At 33.2% G+C, this 23,426-nt stretch overlaps 1 protein-coding gene across 1 annotated transcript in view; it reads right to left on the bottom strand.

Moving 5' to 3' along the window:
• Positions 1–14,148: 14,148 nt before the first annotated feature.
• Positions 14,149–23,426, bottom strand: part of LOC127699641 (WD repeat-containing protein 18-like) — a 35,347-nt gene continuing 26,069 nt past the window's right edge. The window contains exons 10-11 of the mRNA XM_052203056.1: positions 16,876–16,926; positions 14,149–14,295 (exon numbers count right to left, since the gene is read on the bottom strand). Coding sequence (XP_052059016.1) covers positions 14,161–14,295; positions 16,876–16,926 — 186 coding nt within the window. The 3' untranslated portion in view covers positions 14,149–14,160. The remainder of the gene's footprint in view (positions 14,296–16,875; positions 16,927–23,426) is intronic.

Genomic DNA, 23,426 nt, shown 5'->3' with positions numbered 1-23,426 from the left:
TTGTATAGTTGATTCTCATTTTGATGGATGGAATGGTGTTTAATGTGATGCGGCAAATATCATCAGGTCGAGAAAATGTTTAGATACTTTTGGTTTTTATTGTGTGCTTTACCTTTACCACATATGATCTTGTGTGTCAAATGAGGATGCTTTTTGAGCAAAACATGTGTAACCGCACCACACCTTGTTGCTGTATTAAGACGTCCTAGCTGGTCTATGAGTTATGAATGAGACAACTATCCACAGTAGACCGAAGAACGAGGATGTAAACAACATTCGTTGTTTGTTTTTCTTTGCCTTTACTTCTATGTTTACTTTTTCGGAGGAGACGGGTTTTAGACTATTGTATTGGTTTATATTTGTTATGATTCCTGTTTACCTTGTAATACATTATATGTTGATGTGACATGAGTATGAATCCTGCTTTGTACTGTGTCAAACCGACACACTGAGCAGGATTTTTAACGAGTAAGTTCACAAGGTAACAGTCCACAGGAAGACCTGGATTACTACCAGTCACATTATTATTATGTGGGTTCGTGGCCTAGTGGTTAAGACCGATGGCTCCCGGGTTCGATCCTGACTCGGGGCGCTGGAAATTTCAGAATGTTAGTAGCGTGATTTTCACCCTCCCACACATATCTCTGGTACCCAGACCGGAGTTTAAACTAGAATGGGTATATTGTGGCCCCCGGCTTTGACCTGGAGATCAATCTGTAGACATCTCTTCGGTTTGTCTGTTTCCACCGAGAAGCCTGGTGGTTCTCTCCGAGTACTTCCGCTTCCTCCACCATAATAACAGACTTCCTGGTGTCCTAACACTCCCTTGGTGTTGGGTTGGGGATGGTCCGTGGTGGTGGGTTGTATATAAGTTAGTGACACATCTCCATTAATTCTTATAGGGAGTGTACACGGGTTCCACTACATACACTCGCAGCTCTCGAGGGGTGCTTAACATATCGAAGGAGTTTACGTACATACATAATCCTAGACGAGACGATCAGTCTTTGCTCTTACTCCTAATTGCCAGCTGCTTAGCGGAGAAGCAGCACATACCAATTTTCTAGTCTTTGGTTTGACCCGGCCGGAAATCGAACCAACGACTTTTACACACTCGTATCGAAGTAGTGTGATTCTAATTTGAAGATACATGTACTTCTTTATCTTGTGTCTTTTGATTCAACTCTTCTTGCGTCTTCATATTGTTCCGAAAACAATGTACGCTTATGGACAGGTTCCTGTATTTCTCGCGAACATCCCTCTACGGGAAATGTCAGATCAAATTACATACTGTTGAAAATCAGATCAAATTACATACTGTTGAAAATCAGACCAAATTACATACTGTTGAAAATCAGACCAAATTACATACTGTTGAAAATCAGATCAAATTACATACTGTTGAAAATCAGACCAAATTACATACTGTTGAAAATCAGATCAAATCACATACTGCTGAAAATCAGACCAAATTACATACTGTTGAAAATCAGATCAAATCACATACTGCTGAAAATCAGACCAAATTACATACTGTTGAAAATCAGATCAAATCACATACTGCTGAAAATCAGACCAAATTACATACTGTTGAAAATCAGATCAAAACACATACTGCTGAAAATCAGGCCAAATTACATACTGTTGAAAAAAATCAGACTAAATCACATACTGCTGAAAATCAGACCAAATTACATACTGTTGAAAATCAGATCAAACCATATACTGCTGAAAATCAGACCAAATTACATACTGTTGAAAAGCAGACCAAATTACATACTGTTGAAAATCAGATCAAATTACATACTGTTAAAAATCAGACCAAATTACATACTGTTGAAAAATCAGACCAAAGTACATACTGTTGAAAATCAGATCAAATTACATACTGCTGAAAATCATGCATTCAAAAACAAGGGATAAAGTCCCGAAGCAATCCAACACAATACAAGCACCAGAGCTCATTCGTATGTATATAAGTAACTCTACGGCAAATAAGAACGAGAAACATTTAAATCCAAAGATAGACAACTCTTTTAATGGCAATTTATCCATTGAATTATCACACAGCTCTGTTATTATATTTCAAACTACTTTTTTGCGTACTGATTGATATATTCCTACTTTTTAAATTTTTTTCTAATTTTCATAATTTTTTAAAATATGGTTTCAAAAAGTTTGAAAAGCCCATCTTTGAAAATAAAGATTTTATAAACAACAAAAGTACATAAGTATAACAAAAATATCGAACTCCTCTGCACACTTAAAAAGGGGAAGTCCATAAAAACTGACAAAATCAAACGCTATCAATCAACGGAACAAGTGAAAAACAACTGCCATATTCCTGGCTTGGCATTGACATCCAGAAAGGAGCAGTGATGATTGATACTTCTTTTTTGTTTTCATAGTACAATTATGGTACACTAAAACATGAAAACCTCAATGATTTCTTGATAGTGTATTGCATGTTTTATTCATATATTAGAATATAAATCTTTGTCATAACTATATAATTAAGCTTATCAACAAAATATTTAAAAAAAAACTGAATCAAAGAATGCATAACATTTGAACAAACTATATATAAATTGGCTTTAATGAATGCGAGATGAGGAACATATTTTAACAGACATTAGAAGTATAATTGGCAATTAGTCTGGATTCGATGATGAACTGATAATCGGTCACAGAAAATGGAAATACAAATACATATGGTATTACGCTGAATATAATCTCGATTCATATTAAAGTACGTTTTAAAGTGTTTTTGTAATCTCTTAAGTAAGGCGCAGTATCTGATATAGGATCTCGGGGGAAATCAGCTGCGATATGCAAATACTTTATACAGGTAACACTCCGACATTCAGAAAAAGGCAATTCTAAAATTGACCACTTCAGTCATCAGATTTGTCATAAAGGTACATTTCCAATGTTCACGTATAAGACGTTTCTCCATATCACAACACAGCATTGGTAAAAAAATGCGTACCGGTTGCGTATAAAACAGCTCACATGGTTCTCTCTTTTACAAAGCAAACAGTGGTTCACCAAAGGCAGTATCATGATGCGTCATATGGAGCCAGCTAAAAAGTCAACTATCAAAGATGCACGTCTCCTTCCTAACTTATATTCTTAATATTAGACATGAAAAAGGAGCACCAGCAAATTGAGGTTGACATTAAAGATATGTCACTTTTGTCCGCTACTTGTGAACGGAGCCTATGGCAATTGACTCATATTGTGACAGTCAAAGGAAAGTTCTCAATAAGTTTACATTCGACATGATCAGTCTTTGTTGTAATAGTATGAAATTCTAGCTGGAGTTAGATTTATATAGTGCATTAATAATTGATAAACAGTCTACTATTAAAAAAAAGTTTTTTTGTAAAACAAAAAGTTTTCCTTGTGAAACATTTATTATAATGGTTTAAAAAAATATTTGCTAGTAAAAATAAACAAAACTTGATAAACAAGTTGTTGGCATGATACGGGTTATATTCTTCTCGTATAATTATGATAGCATGATACTAAACCCCTAACGGTAGCGATTGACTTTTGTGGTTGATTTTCATATCTTTCGATCAGTTTAATTGAGGTCTGGAGCTGGCATTTCAGTAACTGCTAGTAGTCCTTAAATTATCAATTTATGTTGATCATTGTCATTTTGCTTAGTTTTATGGAACGCCACAGCTGTCTTATGTGGAACTCTGATATTACTTTATGTTGTTTTATTATTACTTGATGATATTTTGTCTTTACTTAATATGGTTTTGACATTACGTAATGATGTTTTGATTATAACTCAATATGGAATAGTCATTACTTAATGATATTTCGATATTACACGATATGGTTTCGTATTGACTTGATATAGTTTTGTCATTACTCAATATGGTTTTGTCATTACTCGATGTGGTTTCACCATTATTTAATGTGGTTGTGTCATTAGTCAATGTGGTTTTAACATTACTTGATGTGAATGTGACTTAACGTTATGTAGTTGTTTCATTACATGATGTGGTTTTGTTATTTCGTAATGATGATTTGCCTATTCTTTATATGATTTTAACATTACGCAATGATGTTTCAAAATTTGACGATTTTACACTACATGATGTGTTTGTTTCATTATTTGATGTGGTCCTGTCATTCTTTGATGTGGTTAACCCATTACGTGATGAGGTAAAACCACGTGACCAATTCGGAAAAAAATATGTTCTATTTTTAAACAGATTTCAATATATCGTTTGTTTAATGTGCTTTGGATGGGTATCGCTATCCATTGAGTTAAAGTTCAAATTAAAGTTCGAGTGGTTGTTCAGAGTTATTTGGTATGAAAAAGGGGAACGGCAGACAATGATAAGAAAAAAAGTATTAAAAAGTTTACAGTATTTCGGACATAATTGGGATATCCCCCAAACCACTTGGACCTGTTGTTTTCATCCTAAGTTCTCAATCGGAAGCAGTATTTTTGTAATAAATTTGTAAAATATTCCACGGAACCATGTGTCTCGCCTGATATTGCTGCTGTAAGTGTAAAAGCGTCATGTTGATCGTCTGTACATTTATCTATACATTTATCGGTAAAAACAAAATTAAAAAAAAATGTTTTTCTGTAGATACTTTTTCTTGAAATTGAGGAATAACTCCTATACAAGTTTTAAAACACTTCATGGAGGTTTACAAATTTATCATGTCAAAACAGTTTAATTCGGTTTTATTTAACTAAAACAAAACTGTATGGTTTTCAACAATGAGCTTGAAAACCCATACCCTATAGTAAGCTATAAAAGGTCCCGAAATGAAAAATGTAAAAAACTAGAAACCTAACGATCTATAGATAGATACATAGATACTTTATTCTCTAAAAAACTAAATACAAGTTTACAGAGAAACATACAATATAAATACAGGTACAATAGTCGAGGTAAACAAATACAGTATGATATTCTAAAAGTACAAAATTATGATGGCATACATGTTTAGTAACATGTATAATGAAAGGTTAAACTCAATAGAAATAAAAAAAAAATGGAGATGTAGACGCCGACGCCGACGCCACTATCGACGACGAAATATAGGTTTGTTGTGTCTCACTGCCGTTACATTGATACCGCAGGCTCGACACAAATCAAAAGACTTGAACTTTATTGTTAACAAATGAAACACTTCAAATCAACTCACACTAAAGTTACAGGGAAGCGGGGGGAGGGGGGCTCGGACTAAGCGACAAAGCATCAATACTTTAAAATAAGAATTTTCCGAATTTTTTTTAGCGTAAATGATCATTTGAACTTATACGAATATCAATCTTTTATTTGTAATCAATTGAATTCCTTGATCTACCTCGCACTAATTGAAAAATAAACTTTTTGGAATATCTGTTTCACATGTGACGACGGACATGTTCCTTGTATATAAACTACCAAATAAAACAAAATCACTGGGTTTGTACTTTCTCGAATAACACGACGGGTGCCTTTCTGGAGCATCCGAGATCACCCCGATGGATTTATATTACCAAGTCATACCGATCTATTGAATCAGCCAAATGAAAATGTTTTGTATGCCACCGCAAATGAAAGTTGGGGGCATATTGTTTTACCCCTGTTCGTCCGTCCGTCCGTCCGTCCGTCCGTCTGTTTGTCCCATTATGGGTATATAGTTATTCCGCATAACTCCTCCTACAGTTTGAATCCTAGGAAGTTTTCTCTTTACTGTCTGTTTGTACATATATTGAAGGTGTGCATGTGGTCAGGGTTTAATGTTTATTAATATTTGCTCTTTTGGGAGATAGTTGAACTTTGTAATTTTTTGGGAAATTTACTTGCATAAGAAGAGCGTTTCCAGATAACTCCTCCTACAGTTTGTATGCTAGGAAGTTTTCACTCTGCTGGCTGTTTTTACATATATTGAAGGTGTGCATGTGGTCAGGGTTTTTATTTTTATTATCTTTTGCTCTTTTGGGAGATAATTGAACTTTTTTTTGTCAATTTTGGGGTATAAGCGGTTAAATGAGTTGAGTGCGGGGGCATCACTTTGTCTAGTTTACATTTTTTTCTCGTGTTGTGCTGTTACACAACTGTAACAGTCCGATGTAAGGTTAGGATTTAGCGCGCACATACACGTTAAACTCCGCCACGTGCACTTTCTTTATGTACCTGCCCCAAGTCAGGAGCATGAAGTTCAATTGTTGTCGTTGTATAAATGTGTGTCATTTTTTTTTGTAAATTGTTTATTTATAAATAAGACCGTTTGTTTTTTCGTTTGAATTTTTTCACATGGTGCATGGTGGCCTTTTGTAGCTGACTGTACGGTGTGTTGAAGGCTGTACGGTTGCCTATATATGATTTCTTACATCCACTGCATTTAAACTCTGTTGGATAGAAAAAAGTAAAATCACAAAAATACTGAACTCCGAGGAAAATTCAATCGGAAAGTCCCTAATCACATGGCAAAATCAAATGACAAAACACATCAAACGAATGGACAACAACTTTCATATTCCTGACTTGGTACAGGCATTTTCAAATGTAGAAAATGGTGGATTGAACCTGGTTTTATAGCGCTAAACCTCTCACTTGTACGACAGTCTTATCAAATTCTTATCATAGTTTTCCCATTGTCAATCACACCACATCTAGCTTTATATCAACTTCTATGTTGCGTTTTGTATACTGTAACATTGTTTATCTTTTGTACGCATACCCCGGAGCCCTCTTTTCGGAAGCCCGAGCAAAAGTCCTTGTTCCGCGATAGAAAATTTAATTACGAACTCATATAAGATAGCTCGAATTTCAACTCATAATCTTAATTAATCTAAATGAGACTTAAATTCGAATCTTACTCAAACTCTACCTCAAAAAGTGACTCAAATTTAATGTTGTAACTAAAACTCTACCTTTAAATGTGACTCAAACTCGAAGTCCAACTCGAAACTCAATGCTAACTAAAACTTTAATTCTAATAATGACTTGAATTCGAAATCGAAGACTAACTCAAAGTTTAACTCAAACAGTAACCCGAACTCTAATTCGATGGATGGCCACACTCATCCAAGGCACATACAACATGGAAATCTATCTAAAAATAGAACAGGTTTTTCCGAATTGGTCACGTGATTTTACCTCATCAAGTAATGGGTTAACCACATCAATGACAGGACCACATCAAATAATGAAACAAACATATCAGGTAGTGTAAAATTGTCAAATTTTGAAACATCATTACGAAGTGTTAAAATCATATAAAGAATAGGCAAATCACCATTACAAAATAACAAATTAAACCACATCATGTAATGAAACAACTACATAACGTTAAGTCACATTCACATCAAGTAATGTTAAAACCACATTGACTAATGACACAACCACATTAAATAATGGTGAAACCACATCGAGTAATGACAAAACCATATTGAGTAATGACAAAACTATATCAAGTCAATACGAAACCATATCGTGTAATATCGAAATATCATTAAGTAATGACTACTCTATATTGAGTTGTATCAAAACATCATTACGTAATGTCAAAACCATATTAAGTAAAGACAAAATATCATCAAGTAATAATAAAACAACATAAAGTAATATCAGTGTTCCACATAAGACAGCTGTGGCGTTCCATATAGTTTCCTCTGTTACCTATTCTAACATCGGACTCGGATTTCTTTTAAACTAAGTTTTACTGTGCTTATTGATGTGTGTTTGTTTATTGCACATTGGCTGGAGTTATAAGGGGAGGGTTGAGATTTCACAACACATGTTTAAATCAATCGCATTTTTTTCGCTTGTCCCAAGTCAGAAACCTCTAGCTTTTGTTAGTCTTGTGTGTATTTTTAATTTTGGTTCATTTTTATGTTTTGGAGTTTAGTGTGGCGTCCATTTCGCTGAACTAGTATACATTATTGTTTGGGGGCCGGCTGAAGCCCGCCTCCGGGTGCGGGATTTTCTCGCTGCGTTGAAGACCCATTGGTGGCCTTGTGCTGTTTTCTTCTCATTCGTCAGCGTTGATGGCGTTCTTAGATATGTTCTGTTCAATTGATTTACTTGTTTACTAGACTTGAGATGATATAGAGCTTGACATATTGTACTAATAGTCATTGAATGTTGAAGATGGTATGTTGTCAACTTGACCTCTAGATGTCTTATAATTTCTATTGACTTGGTTGTTTCTCATTACTGTTGTTTTCAAAGCTCAATTTTTCATATTTACTACTTTTTCAAAGGAATAGATTGTGAATACTATTTAAGGGGGATTTATACATCTTCAGAGGAGATAACTGTAAATGTGATAAATGAATGTCCAATGTCCCATTACTTCCAGTTTTGTTAATAATGAAAATGGAATATTGTGAAATATTTCAATCTAATGAATTACAAAAGAAATTTGTGTTGTTTAAAAAACAACCCAAATATATGTATTTTGTGCGTTGTTGTCTACATTTAAAATGGTTTGGAATTGGTAGGAAAATAATATAAACCAAACAACGAAAATCCCAAACTCCAAGGTAAATACAATGGAACATTCCTTACAGTTTAAATGTTTGTGTTATGTAAAAATAAAAAATTGTGGTATAATTGCCAATGAGACAACACTCCAGCAGAGACCAAATGACATAGCAAATAACAACTATAGGTCACCGTACGACCGTCAACAATGCGCAAAACCTTTACTGCATACTAGTCAATTAAGATTGGAGTCGAACGCACCTGCCATATGCGTGGCTCGAACTCACAACCTCAGTTTTGTGAGGCTAGTGATACAGTAGTAGAACTACGTATAACACTTTGCCACCCAGGCCCTTATCAGAAAGAGCATTAACACAATACATTAAATAAAATATATATGAGATAATCATCTATCTGACAGCAAACCAACAATTCATATTTACCAAACTACTAGACATATTGATGTTAAAAGTATTAACTGAAAATTTTAATGGAAACAATTTTATGTAGTTTGGTCATGCATCCTGATGAAAAATTTCCTTTACAGCAAACTGGAACAGTTGTTGATTGACTGACTTACGTCTGGCTTATTCTTCTTTACACTTAAAAGTTTAAGTTCTTAGCTGGATCTGATGTTTTGTGTCCTGTAAACGTATGACGATAAAACAAAATAGTAGAGAGAGTGATTGTATACTGACAACTAGTTGACTGAAATAATAATCTACTCAAGATACATGAAACTTGTTAAATATAGAATTCAGTTAGAGTGAGTTGAAAAATATATGGTAAGAATCTATGTCATACAATTAACAATATCAAAAATTAGGAGATGTTATTTATAAAAAATAAGGAGATGTGGTATAATTGCCAATGAGACAACTAACTATCTACCAAAGTTCAGATGAAGTTGATGTAAGGAATTATAGGCAGTCATACGGCCTTCAACACTGAGAAAAACCTATACCGTATAGTCGGCTACAAAAGACCCCGATATGAAAATTGTGAAACATTTCAATTGAGAAAACTAACGACCTAATTCATAACAAAACAATTTTCGAAATACAAACATGATAGACATGAACCAAAGACAACCACTGAACTACAGGCTCTTAACTTTGGCCAGACACATACATAATGTGGCGTTGTTAAACATGTTTATGAGCGCTCGATCCTCACCCAGCGGTGATACAGCACAACATAAGAACAACTGTAAAAATCAGTTGCAGTTTGCTTTACCTAAAAGATCGATACGAGGCACAAAACAACTAACATAAAATCAATAGACACAAAGCACCGAAATAAGAGTACTCGCAGTTACCGACTAAGTCTACCAGAGCTTTATAGCTTATTAAACAAATATCAAAACATTGAATCAGAGAATGCAACATATTTGAACAAATTATATCTAAATTGGCTTAATGAAAGCTAGATGAGATACATATTGTAATAGACTTTTGAAGTATAATAAGCAATTAGTGTGGCTTTGATGATGAATTGATAATTTGTTACAGGAAAAGGAAATTCGAATACAAATACATATGGTATTACGCTAAATCTAACATCAATCCGTAATAACATTAACTGTGCAGATTTGACAATGGCATTGTAATCTCATTAGTGATGAGCTGTAGTTAATACAGGACCCTGCAAAACATGAATCACCCAGGACATGACAATACCATATACAGGTCAGAGGCACTTGTCTCTGAAAAAAAATCCTATATACCTTAAAATAACACGTGTTATATTAAGGTATATAGGGGGGGAAAATTTCAGAGACAAGTGCCAGTGATACAGGTACCTCTAACATTTCTTCTCTGAAAATGAACATCTCAGACCTCAGATTTGTCATAAAGTTACATACCCGATGTTTATTTCGAAGACATTTTCTCAATATCACAACACAGCATTGGTAGAAAATGTGTACCAAAAGCGCTCAATGTGCCAGCATCCAGAATGTATTTCTATTTTATTCACAAAGAGGTTCACAAAATGGCAGTATCATGATGTGTCATGGAGGCAACTGAACAACTGTCTTTAATTTCTATTTTTTTTTCCAGTAAAGAATTCACAACAAATGGTTTTGTATCGATTACTTACAGCGAAAAAGCCAACAATCAAAGATTCACTGATCATGTCTAAGATTATATTCTGAATTGTGGGCGTGAAATAGGAACACTAGCAAATTAAGGTTGACATTAAAGAAATGTCATTTTTGTTTACTACTAGTGCATGAAGTTAATGGCAATGACACATATTGTGAATATAAAAAGAAAGTTCTGCAATAAGTTTACAATCGACATGGCAATTCTTTGCGGTAATAGTATGAGATACTATCCAGGGTTCAATTCATAGAGTGCACCTACAACTTATATGCAGTCTACTATAGAAAAATAAACTGTTGTTTATTAATCAAGTCGCTGGACCATTATCTAGTAGACAGGGCCTGAAAATAATCTTCAAACTGATATGTACTGATAATAATGCAACTTTATATAAAATATTATTGATATATCACAAGTAGATCCTATCAATCAGACTTAAGCAGAAAACTTAACATTGAAAATTGCTTATTAATTCAGTCACTGGACCATGTCCTAGGGAGCAGGGCCTCAAAATAGTCATCAAACTGATATGTACAAATAGTAATATAACTGCATACAAAATATCACTGATCTATCACAAGTAGATCCTATCAAACTGACTTAAGCAGAAAACATAACATTGAAAATTGCTTATTAATTCAAAGTCACTGGACCATGTCCTAGTGGGCAGGTTTAACATAGTTCAACATTTGCAAGATATTTTAGAATCATATATCCTGTATCCTCCTGCATACTCACTAACATTAAATTGATGGTGGAATTCCATGGACCCCTTTCTTATTTCGCCAGTCATTTGCTGTGTTCCTGTCGGTGGTGATGTTTTCGATTCAATTAACGTACTATAAGTATAATTGGTAAATTACTTAGATAGGGATGTCGTTTCCACAAAATACTTAAAATTCTAGCAGTGCTTTTTATGGAGTATATATCTCCCAGTTGACAGTTGAACTATGGGTTCCAAGTTGAGGTCATCCCTTTAAACGTTTAAAGGACGCCATCACGAGTTGCCGTTGGCCCACGTTATGGAATGTCGATCAGTGTCACAGATGACCATGGATGCATTCCAATTGTCTTAATAACAATTCTGTCCTCTTTACCTCCAGTGCGACATCATCAAATAACCCTCGTGGCCGAATTTGTACTTACCATGAGTAACACGACATGTAACACTAGGGGAGCAGGATCTGTTTACCTTTTTGGAGCACCTGAGATAACTACCAGTTTTTGATGGGGTTTTGTCACTCAGTGTAGTTTTCTGTGTAGTGTTTGGTGAACTTCGTCTTTTGGGTTGGTTTTTTTGCAATGGTGTTGTCGGTTTTTCTTCACTTATGAGTTATGAATGTTCCCTTGGTATCTAACCCCTCTTTTTAAATTTTTTCGTAATTTTTCATACATACAAAAATTTCTTTCGGCTGTACCGTACTTTATGTATTGAAAACAGGATATCACATCCTAATTTTTACTGTGATGTTGTTCGCAGTAGTGTCCGTCAAATCAGATACAATGCATGTAAACTTATTGATCCTTTTAATAAACTTTTTCTTAAAAGATCAATATAACACCGTAAAATTTTGTTTATATTGTCACTAACATAGATTTTGTTTTTGATAAACTAAATAAACAGCTGTGCCATGAGCGCATGATACGCCCGTCGTCTTGTGTGTGAATTTTTATGCAATAAGCATAAATAGTTTCTGACATACGTCGGACATGCAAAAACACCCTTTTTTTTTTTACAAAAAAATCAATATCTCGAAAATAAAATTTTGAATCAAAACTAAAAAGTATAAAGATCTTTAGATTAATATAACTAAAAAGTGTGTAAAATTTTAAGCAATACTCATAAATCGTTTTTGAGATACGGCGCGACATGTGAAAAACCCCTCCCCTTTTTTTACAAAATACTCAATAACTCAAAAATAAAATTTTGAATCATCACCAAAAAGTATACAGATCTTAAGGTTAATATAACTAAGAAGTGTGTAAAGTTTTAAGCAATAATCATAAACTGTTTTTGAGATATGGCGCGACATGTGAAAAAAAAAAAAACACACACCTGTTTTAGTTACTAAGTCCCGTAACTCAAAAAGTTTTAATCTTATTTTCACCAAAAAGTATACAGATCGTTTGACCATCATAAGAAACAACTATGTTAAGTTTCATGAAATTTTGATAAGTCATTCTCAAGTTACGGTGCGACATGTTTAAGCCGTAAAGACAGACGGACAGACAGACGGACAGACAGACAGACAGACGGACGCCGGACATTTGTATACCATAATACGTCCCGTCAAAAATTTGAAATTTGACGGGCGTATAAAAATAACTAAATATGTATTACTATACAGTTATGAAAACATAGGATTCTAGATCCTGTCGGTACTGTTTACTTATATTTTGAGATTGCAGAAGGTCATGCTTTTCCTTTTATTTATGACATCTTTACAATAAATCTGCTGGATGTGTACTGACTGATAATTAGTCTGGGAGGACATTTTTTAAATTTTTTATTGCAATTGGCTTTGAACTTATTTTCAGTAAATGTGAAAACACTAGAACAATTCTTTGTGACTATTGTTTTTATGCGAGTTGTTTTTGTACCTTGTACCAATCTATTGAGGAAAGCCATTTCCAACTCTTTTTTAAAGTTTGTTCTTATGTTGTACTGAAACACCATTGCACTATCCCAGGTTAGGGTCGGGTTGAGCACTAACAACATTTTAAAATACATTCTGTATGTGCCTGTCCCAAATGAAATCAGAAGCATGTAATGTAGTGGTTGTTATTAGTCCATGTTTGTCATATTTGTTTTTTGTTAATTGCTTTGTTATAAATCAGGCCATTAGTTTTCTCATATGAAACACTTCCTATTTTGTTATGCCTTTTAAAACTTACTATACAGTAATGGTTTTCTCATTAATGAAGGCCCTACAGTGACCTATAGTTGCTAACATCCACGTCAATTGGACTCTTGTGGATAGATGTTCCATTGGCACTCAGGGCTATTCCATTAAAATGTATGTGGGAGGGTAGGAAGGGACTTTCAAAATATCCCTTCAACCAAGAACCATTTTTTAGATAATTTTGCATAATGGTAATAGACACATACTGAAAAAAGACCCATGACCCACATTCAATAATTAATCTTCCCTTCCTACCCTCCCACATACATTTTAATGAAATAGCCCTCATACCATGTCCTTATATTTTATATAGATTTGAGCATTTGTTGATTTTTTTATTAAATCAATAGTAAAATTTTGAAATGGGTGCCACCAGTGAAGCAGGAACTGCTAAACTTTCTGGACCACCTGCGTTCATCCCCCATTTGTTTGTGTCCTAAGTTTTCTGTGTAGTGTTTTGATGACCTTTTGTCTTTTGTGTTTTCATCATGGGTTGTCTGTTTGTCTGTTGTTCTTTGGCATTGTTTTTGATTGCACCCTTTTAAACCAATTGTATACCTGTTTTAATGTCAGCTTTTAATATTATCATGGCATAAGTTGGAACATTCTGTACAGTTTTTACGCTTGTTATAGGGTCCATTTAGAGAAACAATGATGTGTAAAAGTAACAACTAAACACTTAAATGGAATACAATTTTATGTAATTTGGTCATCCTGATGAAGAATTTCCTTTGCAGCAAATTGAAACAGTTTATGATTGACTGACTTCAGCCTGGCTATTTCTTCTTTACACTTGGCAAGTTCTTCTGCTGGATCAGATAGTTCTGTGTTCTGTAAACATACAAAGATAAATAATAGTAGAGAGACAGATTGTAAAATGACTGTGCTCTGTAAACATACAAAGATAAATAATAGTAGAGAGACAGATTGTTAAATGACTGTTTTCTGTAAACATACAAAGATAAATAATAGTAGAGAGACAGATTGTTAAATGACTGTTTTCTGTAAACATACAAAGATAAATAATAGTAGAGAGACAGATTGTTAAATGACTGTTTTCTGTAAACATACAAAGATAAATAATAGTAGAGAGACAGATTGTTAAATGACTGTTTTCTGTAAACATACAAAGATAAATAATAGTAGAGAGACAGAATGTATAATGACAACTAAAATGAGTAATAGAGACAATACTGACAGAGGTTTCTAAACACAAAAGCTCCAATGTATCTTATGTTAGTTGAAGCCATATTACTTATGTGTATCAGACGGAAAAAATATGACGAATAAAAAGTAGGTGATAACAAAAGGCACAATTAACAGTGTCTGGCACTGTTAATACTGTGTTTTGGCATTGCCTTCTTTTTATTTGAAATAATGTCAACTAGTTGACTTTACTATTAATCTACTCAAGATACATAAAATTTGTTAAACTTATAATTCATTTATAATGAGATGAAAAATATATGGTTAAAATCTTGGTACAATGTAATACATTAAACAATATAAAATAATGAGATGCAGTATGACTGCCAATGAGACAAATATATTCACCAAAGGCTGAGAATTTTAACAACTTAAGGTCACAATATGGCCTTCAACAATGAGCAAAACTCATACCATATAGAAAGCTACAAAAGGTTACAGCATGAAAAAAGATACTCAATAGTTCAATCATCTTGCTTTTTTTTAGTGCAGCTTACTCTTAGCCTTCATTTGTATAAAAGCAAGCTGGATATGAGTTATCTCTTCTGATGTAAATGCTTAATAGATTTGTGATTGGCCTTGCAAACTTACTAAAACTGAACTTTTATATGTTATAACATTGAAATATTATTTTTCAGGCAAATGCTTAAACACTTAATATACTGCTAAGCATCAAGCATTGATGCAGAAAATAGAATATGTGTCTGCCCTTTTTAAGTCTTTTAACAGACAATAATATTTGATTTCATCAAATATAAAAAACGAATGACAAATCTTACATTGAGCCTTCTTTCTGCCTTATTTAAGCTGATATAAGCATGTATAGATGCATGCCCATGAACAAAACAAATCCTCTTATAATTATGGTGAAATATATTGATAATTTTTGTCATCAATCATGATTTCCCATGATTTTATCATTTCCTTTGTATCTATACCTTGCAAAAAGAATGGTGTTATTTCTATCATTGCACACTGATTCTTAGGTGCTGTAACAAGTTTTAATATAACAAAATTTACATGTTTTTTGAAGTAATGTTTGATTGGGTTCGTGTTCCTCAGTCTTGTGTTTTGTAGACTGTTGTGGTTGATTTTCATATTATGAAGACATAATCTTTCAATCAGTTTAATTGAAATCTGGAGCTGGCATGTTAGTAACTGCTAGTAGTCCTTTGTTAATTTATGTTATCATTGTCATTTTGCTTAGTTTCTTCTGTTACCTATTCTAACATTGGACTCAAGACTTCCTTTGCACTGAGTTCTACTGTGAGTTTTGCTGTGTGTTAATTTATTCAACATTGGCTAGAGGTATAGGGGGAGGGTTGATATCTCACAAAACATGTTTAACTGAGCTGCATTTTTGCACCTGTCCCAAGTCAGAAACCTCTAGCCTTTCTTAGTCTTATGCATTTTATAATTTTGGATCATTTTGTATGTAAAACAGTTTAGTGTGGAGTCCATTTCACTGAACTAGTATACATTATTGTTTATGGGCCAGCAAATGCCCGCCTCTGGGTGCGGGATTATCTTGCTGTGATGAAGACCCATTGGTGGCCTTGGGCTGTTTTCTGCCCTTTGATCATGTTGTCTTTTTGACACATTCCTCGTTTCCATTTGTTTTCTATTGGTCTTTTTTTTCATTTTTGCCATGGCATTGCTTATTTCGTTTTCCACTTATGAATTTGAATATTCCGTTGGTATCTCCCGCCTCTCCTCTCTCTCTTATAAAAATTATCATAAAGCTACCTTGCAGAAATGAGAAATAATACTGTAATCTGGAAGAATATCACATATTGACATATGATTCCACTGAAAATGCTCATTAATGTTAATCAGCTATACTCCAGACAAAAAGTAAAGAAAATACTTATAAGGTATTGGAGCATAGAATCCAAATGCTCTAAACAGAACTGCAACAACCTTATCGTACCTCGTATGTCAACTTTATATATTTTTTACAAAATTAAAGGGCTAGATGTTGGATGACAAGGATTTCTAAAACTCATTTGAACATGTTGAAAAAGCTTTGAAAATATTTAACTATAGTAAAAAGATTTAAAGTAAATATCAATACCAAAAACTACTGAAAAAAAGTGGCAACTCACCAGGCTAAATCACAAAATTTAATTAGTGTTTATAACTCAACACTTAAAATTTTTAAAAAAATTGCCAATCTACATATTGTCATATTCATACTGTACTTACTTGTGACAAATATGATGAAACATCTGACATATAATCAACCACAGATTCAATCTGAAAAAACAAAAAGAAAGGTAAAATACTTAAAAAAATAAAGAAGTAAAAAATCCTATGTGTTGTACAAGGAAATTAATAAACTCCCACGGTTTATCTGTTTATTAATAGAAAAAAAAGAGACAAATGAATCGAGAAATTTGAAAACAGTGTGTAAAATATATGGCATACTGATAATGATATGTGACTATTCCTAACTGGGTCCATATAAACAAATAATATCCAGAAGATTAAAGGCATGATTATGATGGACAGAATATCAGAAGGTAGATTCCTGATGTCAACATTAGCCGAAGAAAAAAATATACAGATGTACAGACAAATGGCAAACAAGACCAATGAGCAGACAGATTGCATTAAGAGACAGATGAACAAATGAATATCACAAATAAGACAAAACTATATACAAATAACAAGGACAAAACATATGTATAGACATACAAGAAAAGCTAAAATGGTGAAAATTAAACTTGACCTTCATTAAGTCACAGGAAACAATATATCTAAATTTGAAAAGATTTCATCAAAGCTTTTTCATGTTAATGAACGGACACTGTTTGGCAGCCGCCAACACGCCCGCCCGCCGTACATTCCCAAATCAATAACCAATTTTTCTTTTGAAAATCCAGTTAATAAAAAGGACAAAACAGATTAACAGGCAATAACAAGGGCAAGACAGCTGTACAGGCAAATAACAAGGGCAAGACAGATTTACAGGCAAATAACAAGGACAAAACAGATTTACAGGCAAATAACAAGGACAAAACAGATGTACAGGCAAATAACAAGGACAAAACAGATTTACAGGCAAATAACAAGGGCAAAACAGATTTACAGGCAAATAACAAGGGCAAAACAGATATACAGGCAAATAACAAGGACAAAACAGATTTACAGGCAAATAACAAGGGCAAGACAGATTTACAGGCAAATAACAAGGACAAAACAGATTTACAGGCAAATAACAAGGGCAAAACAGATTTACGGGCAAATAACAAGGACAAAACAGATATACAGGCAAATAACAAGGACAAAACAGATTTACAGGCAAATAACAAGGGCAAAACAGATTTACAGGCAAATAACAAGGGCAAGACAGCTGTACAGGCAAATAACAAGGGCAAGACGAGGACAAAACAGATTTACAGGCAAATAACAAGGGCAAAACAGATTTACAGGCAAATAACAAGGGCAAGACAGCTGTACAGGCAAATAACAAGGGCAAGACAAGGACAAAACAGATTTACAGGCAAATAACAAGGGCAAAACAGATTTACAGGCAAATAACAAGGACATACAGATTTACAGGCAAATAACAAGGACAAAACAGATGTACAGGCAAATAACAAGGGCAAAACAGATTTACGGGCAAATAACAAGGGCAAGACAGATGTACGGGCAAATAACAAGGGCAAGACAGATGTACAGGCAAATAACAAGGGCAAGACAGATGTACAGGCAAATAACAAGAACAAGACAGATGTACGGGAAAATAACAAGGGCAATACAGATGTACAGGCATTTACAGGCAAATAAAAAGGACAAAACAGATTTACAGGCAAATAACAAGGACAAAACAGAGTTACAGGCAAATTACAAGGACAAAACAGATTTACAGGCAAATAACAAGGGCAAAACAGATTTACGGGCAAATAACAAGGACAAAACAGATTTACAGGCAAATAACGGCAAATAACAAGGGCAAGACAGATTTACAGGCAAATAACAAGGACCAAACAGATTTACGGGCAAATAACAAGGCCAAAACAGATTTACAGGCAAATAACAAGGACAAAACAGATTTACAGGCAAATAACAAGGGCAAAACAGATTTAAGGGCAAATAACAAGGACAAAACAGATTTACAGGCAAATAACGGCAAATAACAAGGGCAAGACAGATTTACAGGCAAATAACAAGGGCAAAACAGATTTACAGGCAAATAACAAGGACAAAATAGATTTACGGGCAAATAACAAGGGCAAAACAGATTTACAGGCAAATAACAAGGGCAAAACAGATTTACAGGCAAATAACAAGGGCAAAACAGATTTACAGGCAAATAAGAAAGGCAAAACAGATGTACACAGATTTACAGGCAAATAACAAGGGCAAGACATATTTACAGGCAAATAACAAGGACAAAACAGATTTACAGGCAAATAACAAGGACAAAACAGATTTACAGGCAAATAACAAAATGTCAGGAGGTCAGGAGGTCAGGCATATTGTTGGGACCTCCGCAGATGTACAGTCAAACAACATGTAAAATACAGATGTTTCAGACAAGATTTATGTATATATATTGAGGAGATCCACATGTAACCTCTGGCTGTAGTTGATCCTCTTTAAATAAATAAAGAACTATATCAAATAGTATGTACAATACAAATGTACAGTCATAGTACAAGAACAAGACAGTTGAACAGACAATTGATTACCAAAAATTGCATAGTATCAGAAGATTCAGTCTTAATTCTGTACTTCTAGTTAGGAGCATGTGTCCTTACAATTTCAATGCTATGACCTAAAACTGATTACTAGACAAGAGAACTAGACAAGAGAATAGACATTACAAGATAGTTTCTCTGTAAATTTACAATATTTCTACCTTTCTAGATCATGCTTTTCATCACAGACATCCACAAATGCAAATTTAACTAAATTCTCTCAATACAGGATGTTTAAACATGATTACCAGAAGCGTAAATCATTATCAGAGAAGTAACAATATTTCTCTAATATTTAATCAATTTTGCTGAAAGTGTCAGTTTGGTACATTTGTAAATAAATCTCTTATCAATGACTAAAGATATTAAGTAGATATTCAATGTATATTATTGCTGTATCGGGAAGTTAATGGAAGGTCATAAGTCAATGTTAATAAATAACTAAAAGTTATTATCTTCTCCTTCATATGTTACTGTGGATTCATTTATTTTTGTGGGGTACATATTTACGTGGATTGAGGAAAAATTATTTTTTTGTGGATATTTGATTTCATTGTTTTGCCAAAATTTGCATACAAGCCTATAGAAAATTTACACTTCATTGAACATTTAAGCTTGTGTTTCATGTATTCCCAAGGAATCTGTGAAAATTGGAATCCCATGAATAATAATGAATCCACAGTACTTAATTTGACTTGTTTTCACCTTTTTGAGCACTCTTAAAAAAAAGTTTAACCCTGCCCCTGTTATGTTCCTGTCTCAAGTCAGGAAACTTTGTGTCACTGATTGTCCTAAATTATATCATAAATAATGTAGCAAATTAAAGCTTGAAATATGAAATTGACACTTGTCTACTATTGAAGACATTTCAGGAACTTTTTCGTGAGTGTATGTGTTTAAAATGGGTGTAGATAAGTCATATTTAGCTGTATGTTTAGCCTTTTTCAGATATCAGGAAATTTTCCTGTGGGAAGTCATAATTAGCTGTGTTGTCAAAGGCAATTCAGGAATTAGATGGTATACTAAGAAAATTAACCAAATGTATGAATAAAAGAACATAAGATAATCATCCATATGACAGAAAGCCAACAATACAAACCAAACTACTAGACATCTTCATGTCAAAATTAAGTCTTCAAGGATTTGCAGGGAATCCCAAGTTCTAATTCGTCTCAAGCCTTGACCTTAGACAAACTGTGAAAAAAATTCAACGTAGACAACCAAATAATGTGAATTTCCATATTATTAATGGGGTACCAATTTTTGTTGATTTTGTTGGTATAGGTTAACAACGAATTTAAACATTCAAGGAAGTACACATTATCTCTTGACTAGTATAAGGACTTTGGCAAAGCCATTAACTAAAATGTCCAAGAGAATTGATATCCACAAAAATAAATGAATTCACAGTATCTGAATTCAGTATGACAGATTATGTGCCTTTTCTTTGTAATGGTTAACAACATTTTCATATATGTCTGCTTTGGTTTTCCTTTTTTTTCCATTTTAAGCATTAAATGTGTAGTAAATAAAAAGGGGGGTAATCAATCATTTGCACTGTTATTGATACTGTTATTTCCATTTATTTAAAATTAACTTGGCTTCAAACACAGTACTAAGATCTGACCTAAAAAAACACCTCTGACCAAGGTTTAACACTGACGTTCCTATTTCAGAAATAATTCGTTAAAAACTTAATCGTCTGATGAATTTGTAAATAAATTCCTGTCAATTTTCTTTATATATTAAATGGATACAACGATCTGATTTCCCTAATTGACTTTTTTATCTAGAGGAAAAGTAATGGGATTAATTTTCCCTTACTGCGTATGTGACTATATGTATCATGTTTTCTATCAATAACTGACAACTTACAACATTTTCTCCAATAAGACTCACATTTCATTTGAATAATTTAAAATATTTCCTATTTGATTACCCAAACATGAACTTTTAATTTGCAATTACTATATGTTCTGTGTCAGTGTATGACATAAAACCAGTGATATGTATGACAGCTCAACAATTAGTTAATTCTAAGTCAAGAAAACAATTACCTAAGTCAGATTTTTTTAGGAAGTGTTCAGTTTACTAAGAGAATATATATTTAACAATGAGGATACTGCTATATCCAATAATTTTTAATTTCCTTTTTGTTATTTGTTTTCTTTTTCATGTGTTTTTCTCTATTTTGTCTTTGTCAAATATAAAACATAGACTAATATTTACAGAGGATTATATGAACTGCCTGAAACTACAAGAACTACTACTGCAACCATGTTTGATACATTCATTTTGATTGGTTAATGCACAAATCTTTAGGCATCAATTCCATAATTGAAAATTTGAAACTGTGTGCAAGCTTAGACATCAAGTAATTTTATGTAATGTATGTTTAAAAGGGTTTTGTTTCATTAGCACTAGAATTAAGATAACCATATTTATCTGGAGGTTTTTGGCTTCAACTTTAGATTTGATGGTTGCAGATAAAAGTTTATTAGCTTGGCTAAAGTGTCACTAGTAAACTCAATTTGCAACAACAAAATAGGCAATTGATACATGCAAATCTTCAAATACAATACCATTATCTGTTACAACATTGTACAAATGTCTACTTTAGTCATTAGTAAGTGAGGTACTCATGGAAATGACTGAACATAAAAATCATCTAAATTACTAGCAGAAAATAAATCTTTCAAAATCTTAACATTCATATCACTGATCATTAGTCACCACATCCACTTTTATAACATTCAATCTCCGTCAATGGGTCTAATTACTCTTTTTCAGGTTTTAGATACATTTCTTGTCTTGTGTAATAATTTTCTAAGGTATATTAGAACATTTACAATTCTATCAATACATCTATGCATTAAATTTAAACAGCTATGGGCTCAAATCATTAAATGCATTTTAGCTTAAAATCAAACGAAAAAAGCCATGATTTATTTTTATTAGCAACAGACTTTTACATAATGCTTTCCAATATATCAATTTAACTCAGCCATTAAAACCAGGGGAACCATTAATTAAGTATAATGGCCTTAAGTAACATCAAAATGGCATTTATTTGATTTATCGACTTGTATTACTTATTAAATATTTAAGACTAGACAAAACTGAATATGGTGATTATCATGTGACATACTTTAACATTTAACTAAAGCAAAATTAAAGATTAATCTAAAATATATTTCAGTCTTTCCTCTCTCCAAAATATAATAAACTGCTTCGCTGAGCGCAGCTGGATACGCCCGCAGAGGTCCAACCCTGAACAGTCGGGGCAAAAATGCATAAAATATTCAAGCTTGATACAGGTCTGAATTTGGATTGTAATTAAATATTTGACATATTATAGGTTTCTGAATAAATGTAGTCAAAGAACTTGAAATTAGTTATATGAATTGAATTTATATTCAATTAAAGATTTCTTGCTGTTGTGCAATACACTGTGCTGTTGCGCAATACTTAGTAAATCTGTTGTCAGACTATAAACAAATAAAGTTCAATTTCTTCTCAATGTCATATTTGAAATTTATGAAAATCAATAGGGAGATTACATCGATAGCTATTAATAATTCACCAAAGTTTCATGAGAACTGCTGAAAGCATTTTTGAGTTATTGTCCAAAAACTGGAAAATTCCCCTTTTTTAATGAATAAAACCCCATAACTCAGAAATGTAAAATCTAAAATTTATAAAATTCTAAAGGGAGCTTACATCAACAGATATAAACAATGCACCAAAGTTTCATGAGAACTTCTGAAAGCATTTTTTAGTTATTGTCCGAAAACTGGAAAATCACCCTTGTTTTATGAATAAAACCCTGTAACTTGGAAAAGTAAAATCTAAAATTTATAAAAATCCAAAGGGAGCTCATGTCAATAGATATAAACAATTCACCAAAATTTCTTGCAAGTTGGTGAAAGCATTCTTGAGTTATTGTCGGAAAACTGGAAAATCCCCCTTTTTTAATGAATAAAACCCCAAAACTCAGAAACAGTAAATCTGAAATTTATAAAAAAACGAAAGGGAGCTCACGTCAATAGA

Source organism: Mytilus californianus, unplaced genomic scaffold, assembly GCF_021869535.1.
Source record: "Mytilus californianus isolate M0D057914Y unplaced genomic scaffold, xbMytCali1.0.p SCAF_1, whole genome shotgun sequence".
NCBI lineage: Eukaryota > Metazoa > Mollusca > Bivalvia > Mytilida > Mytilidae > Mytilus > Mytilus californianus.
The sequence above is the reverse complement of the archived record's forward strand: the minus strand, read 5'-3'. Positions and strand labels throughout refer to the sequence as shown.